Source organism: Limanda limanda, chromosome 13 (genome assembly GCF_963576545.1).
Source record: "Limanda limanda chromosome 13, fLimLim1.1, whole genome shotgun sequence".
NCBI lineage: Eukaryota > Metazoa > Chordata > Actinopteri > Pleuronectiformes > Pleuronectidae > Limanda > Limanda limanda.
The window spans coordinates 18497513-18518025 of NC_083648.1; the positions used below are offsets into that span (position 1 = coordinate 18497513).

General features: G+C 42.2%; 1 protein-coding gene across 1 annotated transcript; it reads left to right on the forward strand.

Moving 5' to 3' along the window:
- Positions 1-609: 609 nt before the first annotated feature.
- On the forward strand, positions 610-14756 carry LOC133018616 (carboxyl-terminal PDZ ligand of neuronal nitric oxide synthase protein-like). The gene is made up of 10 exons (XM_061085023.1): positions 610-714; positions 1441-1512; positions 4227-4316; positions 4421-4479; positions 4575-4683; positions 7292-7421; positions 7891-8018; positions 13342-13506; positions 13577-13745; positions 14230-14756. Exons 1-10 carry the CDS (start codon positions 610-612, stop codon positions 14754-14756), a joined length of 1554 nt encoding a protein of 517 aa, XP_060941006.1.
- Positions 14757-20513: the final 5757 nt, after the last annotated feature.

The window sequence follows — 20513 nt, forward strand, 5'->3', positions numbered from 1 at the left end:
TGAAGTTATTGATGACACTGGAGGGAGTCAGGGTCCTCTCAGAGACCCCCTGGGCCCGGGTCTCCTGGAATCCAGTGGGACACCGTGATTTGGGGATTTGTCTTTTCCCTGTGAAGCCACTAGATGTCACACAAGCAAACAGCGGGTCTGGTACCACCAACACAAACAGATGAGGAGCTGCTCTTCATCTGTGACACATGATGCTCTCGGCACCAGACCTGATCGGAAGCCCGCGAGCTGCTTTTGCATCTTGATCGCTTCACTGTGAGAAATCACTTCCTGGATTTCCTTGATTGGTGTTTCGAGGAAAAAATAATCGCGTTGAGATCCGTGCGTCATCTGGACCCCGGCGGCGGCGGCGGCGGGGGCGCGCACAGAGGCTCCGTGGTCGTGCCTCTGAGCGGAGTGACGGGTTCAGTGAGCGCGCACACCGATCACCGATCACCACGCTCGTCGCACCCAACCGACCAATCAATTCAACCCGGGTGACCTCCGGAGTGACGCGGCTCTCCGGTGGGGGGGGGGTGCTCCAGGAGATGGATGGACGGACGTCTGCAGGTCTCTAGCGCGGTCGTAAAACACGAGCGGGTCAGATACACTGATAGAGCGATGCCAGGGGTAACCAAGTACAACCTGGTAGATGACGTGCACGATCTGAGGATCCCCATGCACAACGAGGAGGTGTTCCAGCACGGGGTCTGCTTCGAGGCAAAGGTAAGGACCCTCTGCAACTGTTCCTGCAGGATCTGTCTCTCACACACACACACACACTGGGGCTGCCACTGTCACAGAAAGCACTGTGCTGGCTGTGTGAGCCTGATGCTGCCCACTGGCTCTCTACTTTATGACTTTATGAACATTTTAGAGATGCAACAATCGGGCAATTAACTAAGTATCTATCCATCAACAGAAAATGCTGCCATTATTTTTGCTCAGTGATTTTTCAAACTAAACTTTTGCACATTTGCAGGGTCCCAGCTTCTCAGATTTGAGGATATGCTGCTTGTCTCTGTCATTTATAACAGTAGAGCAAATGTACAGTAAAGGTGAAGGCCGTCTTTGAGTTGTGGACTTTTGTCTGACTCAATGAGACTCAATTGAAAAGGCTTATATACGTCACTTTATCTTTATGGCAATATGTGATTTGTCATGATATTTTTACATTATTTATTGACGTAGCGATTAATTAATTGAGAACATTCTAGTCAGATCATGAAACCAGTTGCTTTTTTTTCTATGTGTTTTCTGTCTTTTTAGGAATGTTTATATATAATCAAAGTAATTCTTCTTTTCTCTTAGTGAATTCTCTTTTTTATTTTCTATGTGATGAGTGAATGCACTTTGAGGACTCCTAAACATAAAGTTCTGCTCCAGTTTCCTGACAGAAGTGAATATTTGCAGAAACGACATGTCTCTGGATCTTTGTCTCTCACTCTGCAGTACATTGGCAGTTTGGAGGTGGGTCGTCCGGGGAGTCGGATGGAGATTGTCGCCGCGATGAGGCGAATCAGAGTAAGACACTTCCATATGTAGCTGCTCAGTGCACGTCCATCCTCTCTCATGTCTCACCTTGTGCAGGGTTCTCAGAGGATAACCCCCCCTCAACATCCTTAAATTTGCATAAATCACCAGTCAAGGTAAAACTACACACTTGTCAGATTCCCTGGGCTGTCAGGAGTGGTTTAAATCACACAAGGATTCATAGAGCAGCTCTGATTCTATGGCTGTATAGAGATACATCCCTTATACAGGTTTATATGTGATACCATTAGAGAAACCCAAACCTCCCAAGCTCTCCTCTCTTATTAAGGCCACTGGAAACCCTGCGATGCCTGCTCCTTACACATCATCAGTGCTGTGCTACACAGGCACTGGGACGAGAGGATTTAGCCGTTTTGTCAGCTGCTGTATCTAATCTAGCATCTACGTTATTGTGTCAGTGGCGGAGGTCGGCCATGTCCCCAGTGACACCAGAGAGGAACTTAATCCTGATCCTTTAAGTACAGTGCCGGATAATGATTTATTATTCAGTAAGATTAATTGATTATTTGACATTTATCTCGATTTGTCTAAATGTAACAGCCAATGTCAGATGTTCTTAAAATGTTCAGTACCAAACCCCCAAAATAATCATGGCCGAGACTTGAGAGGTCCAGTATCTCAAAGGATATTGATTAAAGCAAGATCACATGAAATCTCCTATACGCACAGGTTGTTGCTGCTACACTAATCTGTCTTGTCTAAACTTTCACATGGATCGTGGTGGCAGGGGATCAGGGATTGGACAACCAGATTGCTTCATTCATCTCTGTCACATATCTTCTCATGTACAAATACTTTAAACATTGATACACATCTTCACGTATATGTTAGACTCTGTCTTTCCTTATCAATGTTGTACATATTTTAATTTTATGGATGGGCTCTGCTACTCTCGACATCTGTTGCACTTCTCCTGCGAGAGTGACGCCTCACACGTGTCTCTCTCTCTCTGATGTTTCTATGTTTCTTCTCCTGTAAATAGGTTTACGATCATCTTCAATGATTTGAAGCAAAAACAAAAAGTCAAAAAAAATTGAGAAAATTAGACAATAAATGGAATTAATTAAATAAACAGCATGATATAAATGTAATAAGAATACATAAAATCAAGTCAGTTAAGGAGAAGGGCTGTTTATGAGATCTGTTATTATAACACAGTAATTAAGAGCTTCTGCTTCAGGGGGAGACAGTCTCTGAATATTCAGAAGCAAATCGCCTTTAAAATACTCACAGTGGCTTAGTGATTAGACCAGAGGTGAGTTTACCCAACCTGTCGTATTCATGTGCTTGTGGGAGTTCAGTATTAGTCTTGGCTGAGGTTGATGTGCATGAAAAATGCGGCAAGAACCGTTCCTGTGTTCCACTTCCTCTCGTCCCAGATCACGTGGGGTTGCATTATAAAACACATACACGGGAATACCGGGATTTTTCAATCTTAGACCAATGTTTATAAATAGGGGCATTTAAATTAAGGCTACAAAAACCTCCAAATGAAACCAGTCGAGTAAATCGTGTCCGCCTGCAGCCGTGTCACAGCAGCAGTGGTTACAATGTAATCTTATGGGGAAACTGCGACAACCGCGACTAAAAGTGCTTTTTGTTTGCCAATAAAATGTTTTGAGATGTATCATAGAGGGAGATATGTAAACTTTTGCCAGACTCTAACCAAAGGCTGCTAACAAAAAATAAGCACTTTTAGAGGACATCTTGTGGACTGTTGCAGTTGCCTCATAAGATTACATTATAGCCACTTCCATTAACACACCCCAATTCATGACCAGGTTGAAAATGCTAGGATTCCCCTTTAAGGGAGTTTTGTCCCCTTCAATTCATCAACTCTGATTTAAAAAAAAATATCCAGCAAAAATATTAAGAATCTACTAGTAAAGTGCTTTTCATCTAATTGTGACAAATGTCTCAGGCTTGTAAAAAAACTGCTTCAAATTCAATAGCCCTTAAAATCACCAAGTGTGACTTGTCATGTTGCTAATAACAACTTTTCCCCATTTCTTTTATTCTGCAATGTCAGTCAAAGTCTGAAAGTTAGCTCGAATCGCGTTGAAAATAAAAGACAGCGCTAGGTTGTTATTTTTAAAGACAAAACCAAAGAAAAAATGACAGAGAATTTCCAAGTCTGTCATGCAGGGCGGCTGATGGTGGATTTATCTGGGCAGACAGGGGTTTTCATAGAACTATATTAGATCAATTAATTATCTGATGTAGGGTTTTTTATTTATTTTTTCAAAGCAAGCAACGTTATTTCAGATAAATCCCGCTTGTTCTCAGATCTCTGGGCGCTGATATTTGGAGCGTGCAGTGCCTGCAGTGGAGGCAGAGGATACAGTCTCCAGCATTAATCATGGAGAGGGATGAAAGTGTCCCACACACGCCTGCCTCCCTCTGGGAAGTCTCTTTGAAAGCTTAAACAGCTTCCAGAAACACAAACTGACAGTTCCTCGCTGTTTACTCAATCTCAGTTTCCTCCTGAGAAGAAGATAGTCAGACATATCTCCTTGTCATTATCCCTCCTCGCTTTTTCCAATATTTCGGTTTTCTTGTGTAAAGAGCTCAGTCTCAGCAGGAGTGATATTTAATTCCAATAGCATAATAGTCAGTCTGGTTTCATTTGACTTTTTTGGCCTGTACCTGGAATGTTAATGAGAGTATCATTCTTCCTTCCTCAGTATGAATTCAAACTGAAGAATATAAAGAAGAAGAAGGTCAACATTGTCGTGTCCACCGATAGTGTAAAAGTGATTCTACGCAAAAAGAAGGTCTGTAATTTAAAATGTAATTTAATGTACATTTAATACATTTTGTTTCTTTTATAAAAATCATCTGTCTCACTGTCTGCTCATGTGTTTTGGTGTTGTGACAGAGAAAAGGGTGCTCATGGGATGATAATACCTTCCTGGTGACACAAGATCCCATCCACAGGTAGTCTAATGTCCTCCTGGTCATTTTAAATCAGAGGCAGGAGTCAAATGTAAAACCTCATCGAGCTCATTTCATGTATTCTCTTGCCCCAATAGGATATTCTATGTCTCACATGATGCTCAAGACTTAAAGATCTTCAGTTACATTGCCAGAGAAGGACAGAGCAACATCTTCCGCTGCAACGTGTTCAAGTCAAAGAGGAAGGTAAGTTTAACTTACATGAGAAGACTCAACGTCATTGTTCCATTTTTCTGCCATAAATAATAACATGAAATGATCTGTAAGCTTAAGATCCTTTCAAATTACAAATACTTTAATCACAGAAATCTACAGTCATACATCTATTACTCAGACATGAGTCATTAAATTCATGCAAATCCAACTGTAAAGTTTTTATGTTAAACTGCTAACAACACAACACAAAACAACACACTGCAGTATGACAGGTGGTTGCATTAATATTACTTGGAGTCCTGCTGGTACTGCAGTTATCCTCAGTTTTTTGTACAGATTAAGCAGGATAAACCAGATGCAATGATACCATAACCTGCTGAAGGGGTATTCTTTTTTTTTTAGTCAATTTCATAGTATGTAAATGATGATACTAAAAACATTTGGAATCGGTTCAGTAGATCCCTTCAGCCAGCAGCCATGACACAGTGGCAGGGGCTACAATGTAATCATATGGGGAAGTCTACAAAATGTCTATTAAATGTGCCAATATAAGCCTCAAATGGTTATTCAGTGGCTAGAAACATTACACATTAAACATTCGAGGACAAGTCTCCCTCTCAGGTAAATCTCCTCCTTCCATCCTAACTCTCTGCAGAAGATACTGAAAGCATGATTCAGACCAGTACTTCAAGAGAGAACGCAGCAATTCCGTCACTGCATCGTGTTTTCGTCTCCACTCCTTGAACAAAGCTTTTAATGGTGATATTGATATTTGTGGTCACGGCCTCGGTGATGTATGGTACTGTTGGACCTGTACACGCAGCCAATTAATCTGACAGACAGATCCCCCTTGTGTGAGTTTTTGCAAAAAACGCTCATAAAATTGAAAGGCATTTTCTTCTCCTCCGCATATCTTCATTTCAAGCGGTGACATTTCTTCCTCTATGACAAAGACAGAGCATCAGTGAGGTGGACTCCCATCCCTTCACTATGGAGACCAGACACACGGTGACTTAGTGAAGCTGCATACTAATCATCCTGGTGGGGAGAGAAAGGAAGATGGGCTTATTCCTCGGCTCTTAAAGACATTTTCACCGCTGCCGAAGAAAAACACCATCAAATGGTCGGGGGCACAGGCCGCGGTGCCTCGGCGCCCCCCCCAGGGCTACGGGGCCTTATCTGGGTGTTGCAGACCAAGCATTTGTGCTGAGTAGGAGGTGATAGAGCCGCTGATAAGAGGAGATTAGATTTATTTTCATCATGGCTCGTTGCAGCCCAGCAGGGCTTAGATGTCAGCTCCATACATCAACAGAGCATTCTGTGCTTGGCCATGGTAGTGCATTTTTAAAAAAAATTGTACTTTACAGTTTAAAACAGAATTACATTTTACGTCGTGTTTTTCTTGCTCTGTTTCACTTGATTGAGTACTTTGAGGTTTGAGCACCCTTGACATATTGACTGAGCGCCTGGAGGCAGGATGAACGGAGAGCAAAACATTTCATTTCGATGCTGCTTCTATTGCTGATTTTAAATATTTTTTGAAAACAAATATTCACCTCTGATGAGAGTGAGGAAGAACATGTTGGGCCAACTTTTTTTTTGTGATCAACTTTTTATTTTTGTGTTGGGCCAACTTTGATTTCAGTAACTACATATTATGCTTTTATGAAAAAAAGAGAAGTGGTAGTGTTTCAAATGCCACACAAAAGTTTTTTTCTGGAAACAGTACTGTAGGATTCTACTAAAGTAAAAGTGCTGTTATTTCAAACAACCTGTTTTCAAATAGAGGACAAAATTGAACGATTTGAAAGTACAAAGTAAATCAATGAACACCTAAATTGGGGAAACGTAACTGTGAGATTTCATTTCTCCAACCTTTTAAAAGGTTGGAGGTGGAGGGTACGGCTCCATAGACTAGGTTGTCATATATCCAGGAGATTTTGCCGTCATTCCTGTTTAGCAGGAGGAAGTGGAGACCATAATTTAACCTCTATTTGTATGGTGACGGCTCTGTGGTGCTCATCACAGGAACATCCGTCTCTAACATTAATTCCATGAGACAAACAGGATAAAGTTTAAAAATTTAAGAATATGTTCATGTCAGGTTTGAGTTAAGTGTCCCTGATAGATGACCTGACGCTGCAGACACACCCACTGAGCCTCCTGCAATAACAAACCAACTTAATCTTCACCTCCTCCTTGCCATCACAGTTAGTTGCCTCTGAAGCAGACCGATCCATCTGTCTGACAGCTCAACGTATGCAGAGCAGATGGACAAGGGCAAACAAGTGAAGCCCTGCGCTCGTCATATCTTCTCACCGCGATTCGGTCTCTATCTTCCCTCCGCTTTACCCACGTCTTCATTTGTTATCTCATTTTCCCTGACTCTGATGTGTCGTGCTACCCGTGCACACACACATGCACACACACGAACACACTCAATCTGCCTTTCCGTTTTTCTTCCTGCACAACTTCTCTGCCGCCTCATTTTCCCCCCCATGGCTTCCTTTCTCCTGCGTCCTCCCTCCCTCGCTAGCTGTGCTGCTCCTGCTGCTTTCCCCCACCCCCTGCTCTCTTTCTCTCTCATACACACACACAAACACACACCAACCCTTTGTCTCTGTGTCCTCCCTCCCAGTCTCAGGCCATGAGGATCGTGAGGACGGTGGGTCAGGCGTTTGATGTGTGTCACCAGCTGAACCAGCAGGAGAAAACCGACGACCGGGAGGATGAGGAGGGGAAGGACGAGGGGTCGGAGGCTGTGCCAGGTGACTCACATCTACCTATAAACACACAAACGTACACAAGCACACACATACACACAAAATTGCATCCATATATCCAGTCCCCTCCCCCCTCCTGTCTCTCTCCTCACAGTTCTCCTTCTGTCACACACACACACAAACACATACACATAAACTCCCACAACAGCACACAAACTCCTGAGGCGTTCTTCTTCTTCTTCGTCCTCTCTACCTCTGGCTTTCACTGCAACACATGAACACAAACCCTTAACTCCTGCAGAAACAAACGGTCGCACCATCTTCCCAGATAAAACATGTCATAATCTGCTGCAGGTAGTTTTCCTTTCCCGCTTGCCGTACCGCAGCTGCAGCTTGGTTTCGGTGAATCGGGCAGGCTCAAAGACCTTGCTCGTCTGCAGCTGCTGTCAGCGCCCGTAGACGTGTCGTAAACTGTAAAACGACGGCATATTGAATCTGTCTGGTCTCTCCACAGCGAAGAAGAGGTTTGCAGTGTCAGAAGAGGCCGACCTTGAAGCCACTACAGAGGAGAGCATCGAGTGCGTCTCTTCATCCGACCCGGAGAAGAGTAAAAAAGACGAGGCCCTTGGTAACGATGTGAAGGTAGCGTACATGAGTTGTCCTTGCATTGCGTCACGGTGTGATCGTGTAAAGCACCGTGCTACATTCAAACTCCATCAGCAACTGGAGGTTTTATGAAATATGCAGAGATGAAGCCATTACTGCAGATAGTGATTATTTCAAGTTATAGCAACTAAATCCTTTTCATTATGAAGTAATCTGCACATTTATTGTCTCATTCTATCAATTCATTATAAATATGGCCTTAAAGGTCTCAGAAGGTAATGAAAAATGATCCTTGCAAAACTGAAAAGCTTTTTCAGATCCCTCGTTTTGTGCAATCAATGGTACAAAAGCAAAAAAATGTGTCCTTTCACGCAAGTCTCAAATAGAGCAAATATTCAATCAATGGTTTGTGTTTTTAAAAAATGACAGAAAGGGACACATCACCAAGTTTACAGAGAAGCTGTTCAATGTTTTTGATGCTCTAATATGATGTTATCAGGGTTCAACGGGGGGCAAGAAGCCAAACGTTTTGTGGTGACCCTGTTAATTGCTCCCAGAGACCAATTACCATACAACATGAACAACGAAGTATCTTAACCACCAACCAGGATAAACCACTCGGCCCCTGGACAAGATGACAAGTTCAGGGTTCGACACATTTATAACAGAAAGTCTTTTTTAAAAGGAGACATGTGTAGTTTGAAAAGACAGTTTGAGATGGACTCAAGATATCTTGGCCTCTGCTGCACAGATTTTCACCATTCCTTCAAGGAGACATATTATGCTCATATTCGGGTTACTTATTTTACTTCTTGTGTTCTTACTTGACACGGTTTACACGCTCTAAGGTTCAGAAAACACATAACTCGCCTCACACTATCTATTTTTACAGCTCCTCTTTGCAGCCTCTGTCTGAAACGTTTGGTTTTAGGTTGTGTCTCTTTAAGGCCCCCCCTTCTGATAAAGCCCGGTCTGTTCTGATTGGTTCTGATATGAAAACTTCCACCTCTGCTTTTACTTTAGCCGCTTGGAGAGCGTTACACAAATGTGGGGAATCGTGATGTAATGTGAGGGACTACTGACAAGACGTTTCAGGAGCTTTGGGCTTCTTAACTTCAACATTCACAGAAAAACCTATAAACAAACCAGAGGAAAGAAACACTGAAAAAAGCACAACGTGTGTTCTTTAATGAAAGGGCAATGCTAAATTGCTGGAGTAGTCTTTTAAACAAGTATCAAAAAGCTAACAGATTACATTGCTGTTGTTTGACTCATCTATGAATCTACTCTACTTAAAGCTGGGGTTGCTAATCCTGCAATAACAAACAAGAGCAGGCTACACTTTGAAAACGTGTAACAGATACATCCCACCCCTCTCATCAGAGCTACGCCCCAAAAACACATAAACGCGCACACACAAACTGCCAGAAAATGTCTTTTCTGTGTGTCACTAGCTAAGATCTGGCTATTGTCTCTGCTTCAGTGGTGTAAAGACCTCGCTGGGTTGCAGAGACAAGAAGAAAGTAGAGTACGTGCAGGTCGGCAGGTCACATAGATATTCGCCAGCCAATCATTTCATTCCGTGGTTTTTATCAGAGTCCTACAAGGGTCACACGACCAAGCTTTTTTTCTATACCAGTAATCAGGACATGAAGAAGATTTCAACAAATACGATAAGAAGAGTTTCAGAAACAACGACACCTTTAAAAGCACAAAACACCCAATTTACGACCACTGAACTGATTCATTCAAGTTCCAATTCCTTCTTTCAACACACATGACACAAACAAGTTACATAAAAGACTCCAAGAGAAAGCGATGAATTTAATTTGCTCATCGTACCCAGGAATCATCTGAGGACAAACATGGTGTATTTTGGCAGAAACCTTGAAAAAACCTTGCTAATAAATAATTCTGCAGGGCTTGCAGCTCATATGATGAAAGAGAAGATGAGAGAACATCAGTGTGGAACATAAAGCGAGAACACCACGTCTTTTATGATTGTTTGTGAAGAAATCCTCCACAGGGCTCTTTGTTGATATTGACCGGATCATAGGGTTTGTTGAGAAAAACACAGCGAGGCTCTGCTAATCCTGCAAAGCTGGACAAGTGGCTGTTTGCTCTCTGATATTTGTTGCCTCATTTTACAACCACTGTCGGCCTTATTACTCAAGAGAGGAAATAAGTGTTGTTCAGGCGCGGGAGTTAATTAGTTTGAATTGAATGGATATTACATCAAATTACATGGTTACACGAGAAGAAGGAAATTAGTTTTATATTTTCATTGTCTCAATGCAGTCCCGCGACAATATAAGACATCAGCGTTTCATTTGTTCTGCTCTCGCCTGCGATGTCTCTGTCTCCCCGGGAGACGAAGGTCAAGTGTCCTTCACAGTTTAATAATAATGACAACTGTGTCCACCATGTTTACCTCCCATCTCAGATATTGCAGATCAGTCGTGTCCTTCACGGCGGCTCCTCCAGCAGCAGTGGTCTGACATTATGTGTGAGTCATAATTCACATGTGCTCATACCAAACAACAGCAGCTCATTCAGATCTGTTTATATAGATTTATGAGAGATTAGATGCATGACTCCACTCTGCATTTATCATTAGACCAGAATCTTTTTGACATTTGACATAAATTGGACAGAATCACATTTCAACCAGCTGTAAAGCTGCTATTACCGTTTTTTTATATCAACAGCTGATGATTAAATTAACAATTGATTATGTGTCTGTAAGATGAGATGATTGTATTAAACAAATGTACAGAAAAGAAAAACTGAGGCGACTGGAGAAGATGAAATAAGAAAAGTCCCTCTCATAAAAAGAAATGCTCAAGGAGATAAGGTTGATAAAGAGGAAGGTGACGTGATGAAGACAGAACTGTAACGGCTGCATGCAGGCAGCTGCTGAGGGGAAATCGAAAGGCTCGAAAACGATCTGCAAAGGAAATTAGCCTCAAGTCCTGAAAGAAAAGCTCAGCAAAGAACTGCAGAAATGTAGAGAGGTTAAACAAGTAACTCAAAGTGTGGAGTGTTTTCACATAGTTAGCTCATTCGTCTTGTGAATATGGTATCTCCAGAAGACATTGAGACAAAGGTCAACATCACTGTGACCTCATATGAATCTGGGGGGGTAAATGTACGTAGATATATGGAGACTGACAGCACTGGTGGGAGGAGGAATAGACCGCAGGCTGGATATTGTAGATTTTTCAGATGTTGTTTTTGAAAGAGGAGAAGAGTTTCAGCACTGAGCTTCGGCTTGAGACCTCAGAGACACAGAAGATGCTGCTGTAGCATTTAAACGGTAGATGGTCTGTATTCATATAGCAGCTTTTAGTCCTGATGACCACTCAAAGTGCTTTACACTGCAGTTTGCCATTCAACCATCCACACACACACATTTATAGTCCATAAATACAGTGTATCTATCTATGTGCAGCACTTTCTCTATCACACATCTCTCATATACTGCCAGCACAGCCGTCAGGGGAACTTTGGGGTTCAGTGTCTTCTCCGACCACAGTTCAAATCATAGAATGGAACCACCAGCCTTTTGGCTATTGGACGACCCGCAGTATCCCCTTAGCTACAGCCACTCTAGGAAGACTTGATAAAACTTCACCAATAAAACAAGGACTTCTGAAATCTTAGAGCGAATAAGAAGAAATGTAACACTTTGAAGAACAAACAGAGAGGCGGGTGAAGTCTTACTAGACCGAAACGAAGAGAGAGCAGTCAGAATTGTGAGGAAAAACAACAAGCCTGGCATCAAAAAACCTGAATTTATATCTGGCACAGTAACACTGGTCCCTTAAGAGGAACCAGGCAGATGTAGCTGATCTGCCAGAGGAAAAGTAAGAGTGGACTGAATCCTCCACAGGTGGAGAGCGGATGTACCAATGACACTCCTGTGATACCAGCGTAGAAGAAGAGGAAGCCATCACGGTGGAGGACTGTGTCTGATTATTTTGTTTTACTGCCCACAATCAAAATAAATTATTTTTTGTAGGAACACGTATAAACGTATACTGTCCAATCCAGCAGTCCTAAGGCTTTCCTTCACTTTACTGAAATTGTAAAGAGGTGCTGACTGAAATTCTGTTAACTATTATGTTTATATATATATATATATCTTTATCTATATTATATACTATTATCTCCTTTGGCAGTTGTTAATGTTGTGTCCGACACATTCACACACATGTTCTTATACTTAGAAAGTAGTTTTATATATTTGTGCCCGTCATGTATTTGTTTATCAAATCAAAGAGGAAACCTAGATTCAAAGGCAGCAGCTCGAGCCTCAACTTGAGAATCAAGTTTAGAATCTTTTTTGTAGAACTGAATTTGTTTTCATCCAGATAAAAATGACAAACGTGGATCCGTGGTCTCTGCGTCTGAGCCAAAGCAAACCTGATGAGGAGAGAATTTCCTGCTCTGAGCCCCCGTGATCGTCTGGTTTAATCACAGCTGTGGAAATACTCTGTGTACATACGGGACATTCTGCCGCCGCTCACACAGACAGACGTCAATATAACACACCACACAGTAAATAATAACCACAGTGTGTATATACCGACTACAACTGTGTGTGTGTGAGTGTATGTGTGTATGTGTGAGAAAGAGAGATCCAGCTTGTTACTTTCTCCCTTTGCTGGTCTGCTGCTGTTGTTCAGCCACTGTCACTTTTTCCATGAAAAATGAACCAAAAATATTGTAAACATGTTCTCAAGCATATGGAAGACATTGTATTGTATAGCTGTTTCTTAGTGGAGCTGTGCACATTCACTCTCTCTCTCTCTCTAACACACACACAATGACCGGCCATTGGGAGCACTAGAGTAAATATATATTTACTCGGCCAGTACCTGTCGGCCTTTTTACCAGCTCTCTCTCTCTCTCTCTCTCTGTGTGCCTGTGTGCATGAGAGCAAGCTGCACAAATGAGCCAGGACTGGGCTCACTGGTCAACCATGCATCACACAATTTAATTCTGTTAGTCTTATTCTTTACTTTACCTTTAAATCTATCTGCTGTGCCGCCAACCCGCAGCTTTTGTTTACTTTATTTTTAGTGGAAGTAGGCAGCATTGTTATTGTCTGGCAGAATCACACTGTGCTGTGGAGGTTCTCCGCTGCATTCTTCAGCACTGACATACAGCTTTTGTTCTTCTCTTTCTTTTCATGAAACTTGAACTTGTCTTCACCCTTGCTATGATCACTTCATTTGTCAGATCAAACAAACAACAAAACAGACATTTAAAGAAAAAAAGGCATATCATATGCTTTCACATCATGATCACTTTGTCATACGGTAAGAAGTAGTTGTCCCTGACTTGTCTGCTGCAGGTGTCTGATGACCCTTCTCCTCTGCTGGGTCCTCCCATCGTCGGGGGGGCGTCTGTGTCGGGTCAGTTGACAGCTGAGGCTCCCTGCTCTGCGGAGCACCACGTCCAGCTCCTTCAGAAACAACTGCAGCAGCAGGAACAGGAGGCGCTGGCAGCTGGAGCACAGGTACTGAGGCCAGTGGACAGATTTCTCTCATCTTTCATCAACATGTGTTGAACTGTGTTGGTGTGTTCAGGTTCATGTGCTTCAGGAGCAGCTGTCGGTGGAGGTGTGTGCACGGACCGAGGCCCAAGCCAGAGAGCAGAGGCTGCTGCAGCAGAACACTGACCTGCTGCAGCACATTTCCCTGCTGGTCAAACAGATCCAGGAGCTGGAACTCAAAGCTGCCGGCCAATTGACATCCAGTGAGTTGAAATCTGCTTCATTTTTGACCTACGACTCAGCCTCAATTTTTCATTCACAGAATCTATTTTACTGCTTTAACCTTTGTCCATTTCCTTTCTTTCTCTTTTTTAAACGTGTCATAAAATATTTTTTTCCCCTGTCATCTCTTCCGTCTTGATTTTTTCTTGTCCCGCCCGTTTCCCTTCCATGTCAACCCGTCTGCCCGTTTCTTTTTCTGATCCACTCGTGACACACGATTAATTATCCAGCCCTCTCAGAGGATTCACTGCTGCTCTCTGCTCTCCTCTCCCTGCCTTTAGCAATATGCTGCCATTCAGTCATGAATTATCAAATCCTCTCAGCACAGACGTCACCCCACTCTAAATAATCTCATCTGCCTCTCTCAGGCATCTCCTCTTACATGTGATGAGTAAATTCTCTGGCGATTTGTTTCATCTGTCTCTAATTCTCTCCTCTCGTATCTTTTTTTGGATTTGTCCTCAGTGGGCTCGCAGGACAGCCTCCTGGAGATCACCTTTCGCGCCAAGCCTCCCCAGCGTGAACTGCTCACCCTGTCTTCATCGATAGGCCATTTAGCCTCTCAGTCCCACCTCCAGATCTGTGACAGTGCCTGGGTCTCCGCCCTCCCCGGGCCCTGCTCTCCAGGCACCATGGGGGCCGACACCAGCCCTCTGGGACTGAGTGGCAGTGGAGTGCGACTCGAGTGCTTCCGCTTCTCCTCCCGGGGGCCAGACAGCCAGGAGCAGGGCCTGGAGGCGGGGGAGACCCCCAGCGACGGAGCCCCGGATGAGATCTCGCTGCTGGGGGATCAGGTCCTCGGAGCCCTGGAGCTGCTGCGGTTCAGGGAGTCAGGGATCGGATCAGAATACGAATCAAACACAGATGAGAGCGACGACCGAGACAGCTGGGGACAGGGCGAGGGCACCGGGGCCGACGGTGCAGCTCGACTCCTAAACGTGCTGAATGCAGAGAGTCTGCCGGACTGCTTAGGGGATGAGGTGGCTGTGTAGTGGTGCTGTGAAAGCTGCACTAGGCAACTTTGTTACTTATGTCCCATCCCAATGAAAAAAGACTCGACATTCAGAATCTAAAGGACTTCATGACACAGAAATCCTGCATGGTGACATCAGTATCTTATGCAGGTATGAATTATGGCTGATAGCTGAACTGTGCTACTCACCACAGGTCTGATGAAAGTTTTAAAGTTTACGCTCAAATTTTGATTTGTCTCTTTCTATGTACTGAGCGGTGGAACTCATATAAGTAAATCATAGGAACCAAAATGCTGATGATTGAATTAAAAGGACCCACTGTAGTCTTGAAGTTTAGAATGACTTGATGACTGCGAAAATATTTCATAAAGACACTCAGAATAATAATAATATAATAAAAAGTAAGGATAAAAGGTGTCTACAGATACAACATAAAATGTACAGATGTCAACCAAATCAAGTGTGTTGTTGTCAAACCCTTAATGTCTTCATCAAATACATTTAAGTAAGCATAATACTACATAAAGTTGACTGCTCCCCAAAAGTAAAGCCAAAGTGTCTTGATCGCCACCTGTTGGCTGGCTGCAGTATAGTCTATAAACGCCTCCTCTGTATTAGTAGACGTGACATGGAATATACTAAAATGGGAAAGCAGACATAAAAAAAAAATTCTTAAAGATTGTTTCGGTCATTTTAAGTATCCTTATGTGTATGCAAGTGTTTTTCTGATAAGTTTGGTTTTAATCTGTTATGTGATGCTATAAAAATGGGATTCACAATTGACCCAGCGCTTGTATCAACAGCACCTTGCTACCGCGCATCCATCCCCTGGATGCACAGACTCTGGCCCCTAATGTACAAAGATGGTAGCGTTCGCAACTTCATTTCAAGATAGGGGGACAAGAAGACGCATCGTCCATCTTTATATACAGTCTATGTAAATAACAATCTATTGTTTTAGTCTATTCATCATGTCCACCAATAAAGAACAAGTACAAGTACAACTAATACGTACAACGTTAACAGTTTTTACTGGCACATGATCCTAAATTAAAATATCAAACTAAATTAAAATTTTGTCTTGACAGCAGGTTTATTAATCCAGTCGCTGATTAAATCTTCATGAGCTCCATAATACAGTACGAGACCTACACTGGGGGCTACTTCCTGTGATTTGGAACTAAAATGACACAGAGTAGAACACGTACCTCCACCACAGCCCTGTGGTCATTTAAAATTTTAATCTAGCTTCACTAAATTGTGCACACTCACATATAAGTTCCCTAGATATTCCTGATTTAAAGGTTCAGTGTGTCGAATTTAGTCGTGAATTTCCATGTTGCAGCTGAATTCAAAAGCTGTTTAGTTTGTCCATTTGGCTGCTGTAAAAAACATGGGGGCCTTCGTAGCTCCCGATGTTAATATAAAGCATTAATATATCAATGACTCATTCTAGGCTAAAGAGAACAACAATTTGTACAATTTAGATGAAACACTTGTGAAAACATCACTGGGATTATTTTATATTTAACTTCTGCCAATAGATAACTTTCACCTAAATCCTACATACTGAACCTTTAATGCAGGGGAATGATACATGATCAAGATTCATCTATAAGTTTAAAAATCAGTGAAAATATATAAAGAAAAAAAGAAAATGCCTTTCAAGTAAGTGATTAAAAAAAACTTTGGATGTGCTCCTTTGCACGGAGCCAAAATTTGATGGGTTCTGTCTTGGCCCCTCCTTAATAAACAAACCAACAAATAAACATAACCTAATTGGCAGAGGTAAAGAAAAAACAGACATACTTCTCGATAAGAACTTGACAGAATTAAGCTCTGATCAAACTTGTCACACTGGTGTTTCAGACTCTCTCGCTCTCTCTCCCCTCCTTTATGTTGCATACTGTATGTGTGTGTGTGTTAATCAGTCTAACGATTGTTGTACCTTCATATGTTTGGCTCTCTGACTCTCTCACTGGACTTGTTACACTGTGGTTGTTTGTGTGTCATGAGGCACGGACATGGTCGTCTGATCTGTCGTCAAAAGAAGATCTAAGAAGAAAAGACTCCTTTTTCAACAGTCTGTCTGGACAAGCTTTCAAGGGTGTTTTCAGATTGTGAATGTTGACAAATCTCGCTGTGCTTGCTGTGACACTTAGTCTGTGAATTACACATGGGATTGAAAATGAGCATGTATCTGTCGCAGTCTGATTTCCCCCAATGTACATATTCAGATTAACTTCGATGCTCTGCAGTCAATCCATGGCTCGGTTTCATTCATACATTTCTTCATCCTCTTACAGAGCATTTTCCGATGAGGTGTCTCAGAGAGAGACTCCTCCCTGTGTGCAGGTGCTGCTACAGTCCCGTCTGTGCTGCTTAAAACTGTTATTTATTAATGCCGTACTGCGGCAGCGACAAACTGCTGCATCGCCGCTGCTCCACCCCTCAGAGAGAGGCTTGTTGGAGTCACCCATTCAGAGAACCGACAGGCGGCACACAGGGAACCTCTGGGTCCCTTCATATTTTTGCGGCCTCGCTGACTGAGAGCCAACGTAATGAATCGCTGAATCGATGACGTTTCTTTGAGCTCTTTCCAAAAATCGATTCATCACTTCCTGGCCCTCCTCCTTCCTCGCCTCCCTCACTCACCTTCCTCCTCCACTTTCCCCCTAAAGCTCATTAGCTCTTTCCCCCAGCGCCTTGCACTCACAATCTGTCGGCCCTATCCATCTATCCATATCTCTGTTGTCAATCTGTGATGTTTCCCTCCAAGGTTACATTGTGCCCTGTTCACATGAAGTGTGCTAAAAACAAAAGTGCACTTAAATAAACGTCTCATCTTGTGGAATTAAATCCCCTTTCTCAAAGGCCACCTGGTGCTATGATATGTCCAACACGTTTAGTGCGACTCCCAAAACTGAAATTTGTCTCAAACTTTATGCTAAGCAGCGCCGCTTTCTGGGCTGACCTTATCCAGACGCCTTTCTCGTTAGTATTTATAATTCCTCGGGATGATGAGATGCATGGAGGTGCTCTGCGAGGGCGATGGCTCTCTATTATCGTCGGAGACACACCAGCTGTGGCCGTTAAACAGGGTCAGCTCCCATCACGCTCAGAGCAGCAGCTTGATGGAACACTGCAGATGCGCTGGATAAATATGAAGAATATCAGCCATTACCCACCCACACCCAGCCACGGCCTCCTGCAGCTCCACTCACACTGCTGCTGCTGACACAGACACAGTGGGCGGCCTCCAGGAGGTGGCCCCTGCTCTCATTTGCTTGATTATAGTGAAGAATGGCCGGTAGTGTCACTCTGCTCCCCCCCCCCCCTTGATCCGTATGCGCGTTGTTTTGTATTCTGCAGGTCAGCTGGATTCAACAAACACGGTTTCACTGCAGTGTTGCTTTAATGCCTTGGCTGCAAGTTGTTGTTTTTTTGGAGAGACATTCATGGTCCCCAGATGATGAATCCTGCAGATTATTGTTGTATAATCTCCCAGTTCTTGCTGTAGCGCCACCATGACCTTGACATTTGTGGTTTTACAGTGAAGTAATTTATCACATGTTGATTGTCATGTGCTTTACTTGTCATGTTCCCGACAGGATGAATCGTAAAAACTCCAATGATCACTCAGCTTTTCTCCACTTTTTTCGTTTACCCCAAACAACTGTATCGGCAAACATCAATAAGCTAACACATTAGCTGCTAAACATCGGCTTTTTAAAGGTGTCCTGTGGAGTGAGGCTAAAGTTATGTCTCCATTCAGTGTTACTCACCGAAACACAATTGTCAATGAGCTCTAATGAAATTCAATAAAGGCTTTTTCTTTCCTCATGACATATGAAATTTGATTTGTATCAAGCATTGATTTTTATCTCATTTTAAAAGTAAACAATGTCCTGACATCAATTAAATACTCCATCGAAAAAGTATTCTACTGTACTTTTAATGGTCTTTTCAGCTGCAGATTAGTTTTTTTTTTTTTTTAATTCTGAGTTTCTGAGCAGAGTCAAGATAAAATAGTCTTCTGAATCGATTTTATTACATTATTGTATACCGGTGTTCACAGTTATTTAAAAGATCTGGTAGTTTACAGTAACAAAGCGTTTCATGAGTGAAGTTGCACCCAAGTTAGGCCAATATGTGTTAGTACCATGATTGTATAGTGAGGACATTTTTAATGATAGAACTAATCCATCACCAAAGTCATCCTCTTATGAGATCATATCTCTGCTGGAGTTCCAAAGTCCCACAGGGTGCTGCACCCCTGGGCAAATTATATATTTAGTTCATCTTTGAAGTAAAAATAAATCAATACAGCCCCTGAGGCATATGGACAACTAAAGATTGACTAAAAACTGTAATTGTGCCATATGCAAATGTGTGTTCATCCGTCTCCTTGTAATACACTCTTTATTAACTAATTAGACCTTATCTGATGTTAGGACTCATCAAGGAGGTCAAGAAATATCATTAGGATTTGTCCCCTGATGATAAAGTCTCTCCCCCTGTAAACCATTTGAACCACAGGCTCCTCTGAGCAGCTGACGGAGAATCTGAAATGAAGCTGATGATACGGATGCCTTAAAAACAGGCAGAGCTATATAAAGATATGAAAGTGCTTCCAGCTGCAGTTTCCACTGTCTGAAACGTCATTAAGAAAATAGTAAAGGGGGATTTGTGGAAGTCAAAACGAGATCTGAGAAACCAAGAGGAAAAAAACGCTCAGATAGAACTACACATCTGCTGGGCAGGCAGAGGAAAGGCCAAGCAAAACCCACACATGAGAAAACTGCAGGGAGGTTAGGCCAACACAGGAAGTTATTGATCAAAAGTCTGTTTAGAGAAAAAATTAGACATATTTGACATAAAGAACACCGTGTTAAACATGTGGCTGGAAATGCTCTGTGTGGCAGGAAGTGGCAGAGGAAACATTGTACAGATGAAATAATAGATTCCACTAAATATCATTAAATGTGAATGCAAAGGCGTCAGTTCAGGCAGGTGAAAGTGAGAAGAAGCTGGATTTTTCTTCCTTCTTAGCTGTTTAAATGAAAACGTTTATCGACTAATGCTCCCATTTATACACAGCTATGCATTGGTCATTCCACTTCACATAAAATTAGTACATGCCATGTTTACTATAGTTACAACCTTCCTAGCTTTGTGAGGACTGAGGTCAAACTTTATTTTATTTTATTTTATTTTATTTATTTTTTTTTTATTATTTTTTTTTTATTTTATTTTATTTTATTTTATTTTTTTTTATTTTTTTTTTTTTTTATTGTATTTTATTTTATTGTATTCAAATATATCGGCTGCTATGACGACTTAATTTCCCTTCAGGGATGAATACAGTAATCTATCTATCTATCTATCTATGTTGGATTATAAGGAGCGTGTGATTTAAATATACAGAATTATTAAAAGTCTTTAGTTTTCTTTCTCTACTTTCTTCCAAACATTACTTTTATGTCTACCTTTGCTTTAATCCATAACCTTCCGAAGTGTCACAAGTGACTGTGAGACAAATATTCAATTCAGGGGTTCTTAAGAGTAACTGATGACATGATACTGAAAATATGAACATTCAACACATCATTTAAAATACATACTCCGTGCTTGACCCTGCTGTGAAAACACTCTGATGCACAGTTCAACCTCTGATGATGAAAACAAGCTTCTGTCATTTTGTCATATCCACTGTTTCCATTATCCCAGTTCCTCCCCTACTTGTTTGTTTCCAGTGATCCAGTTTTTTTTCCC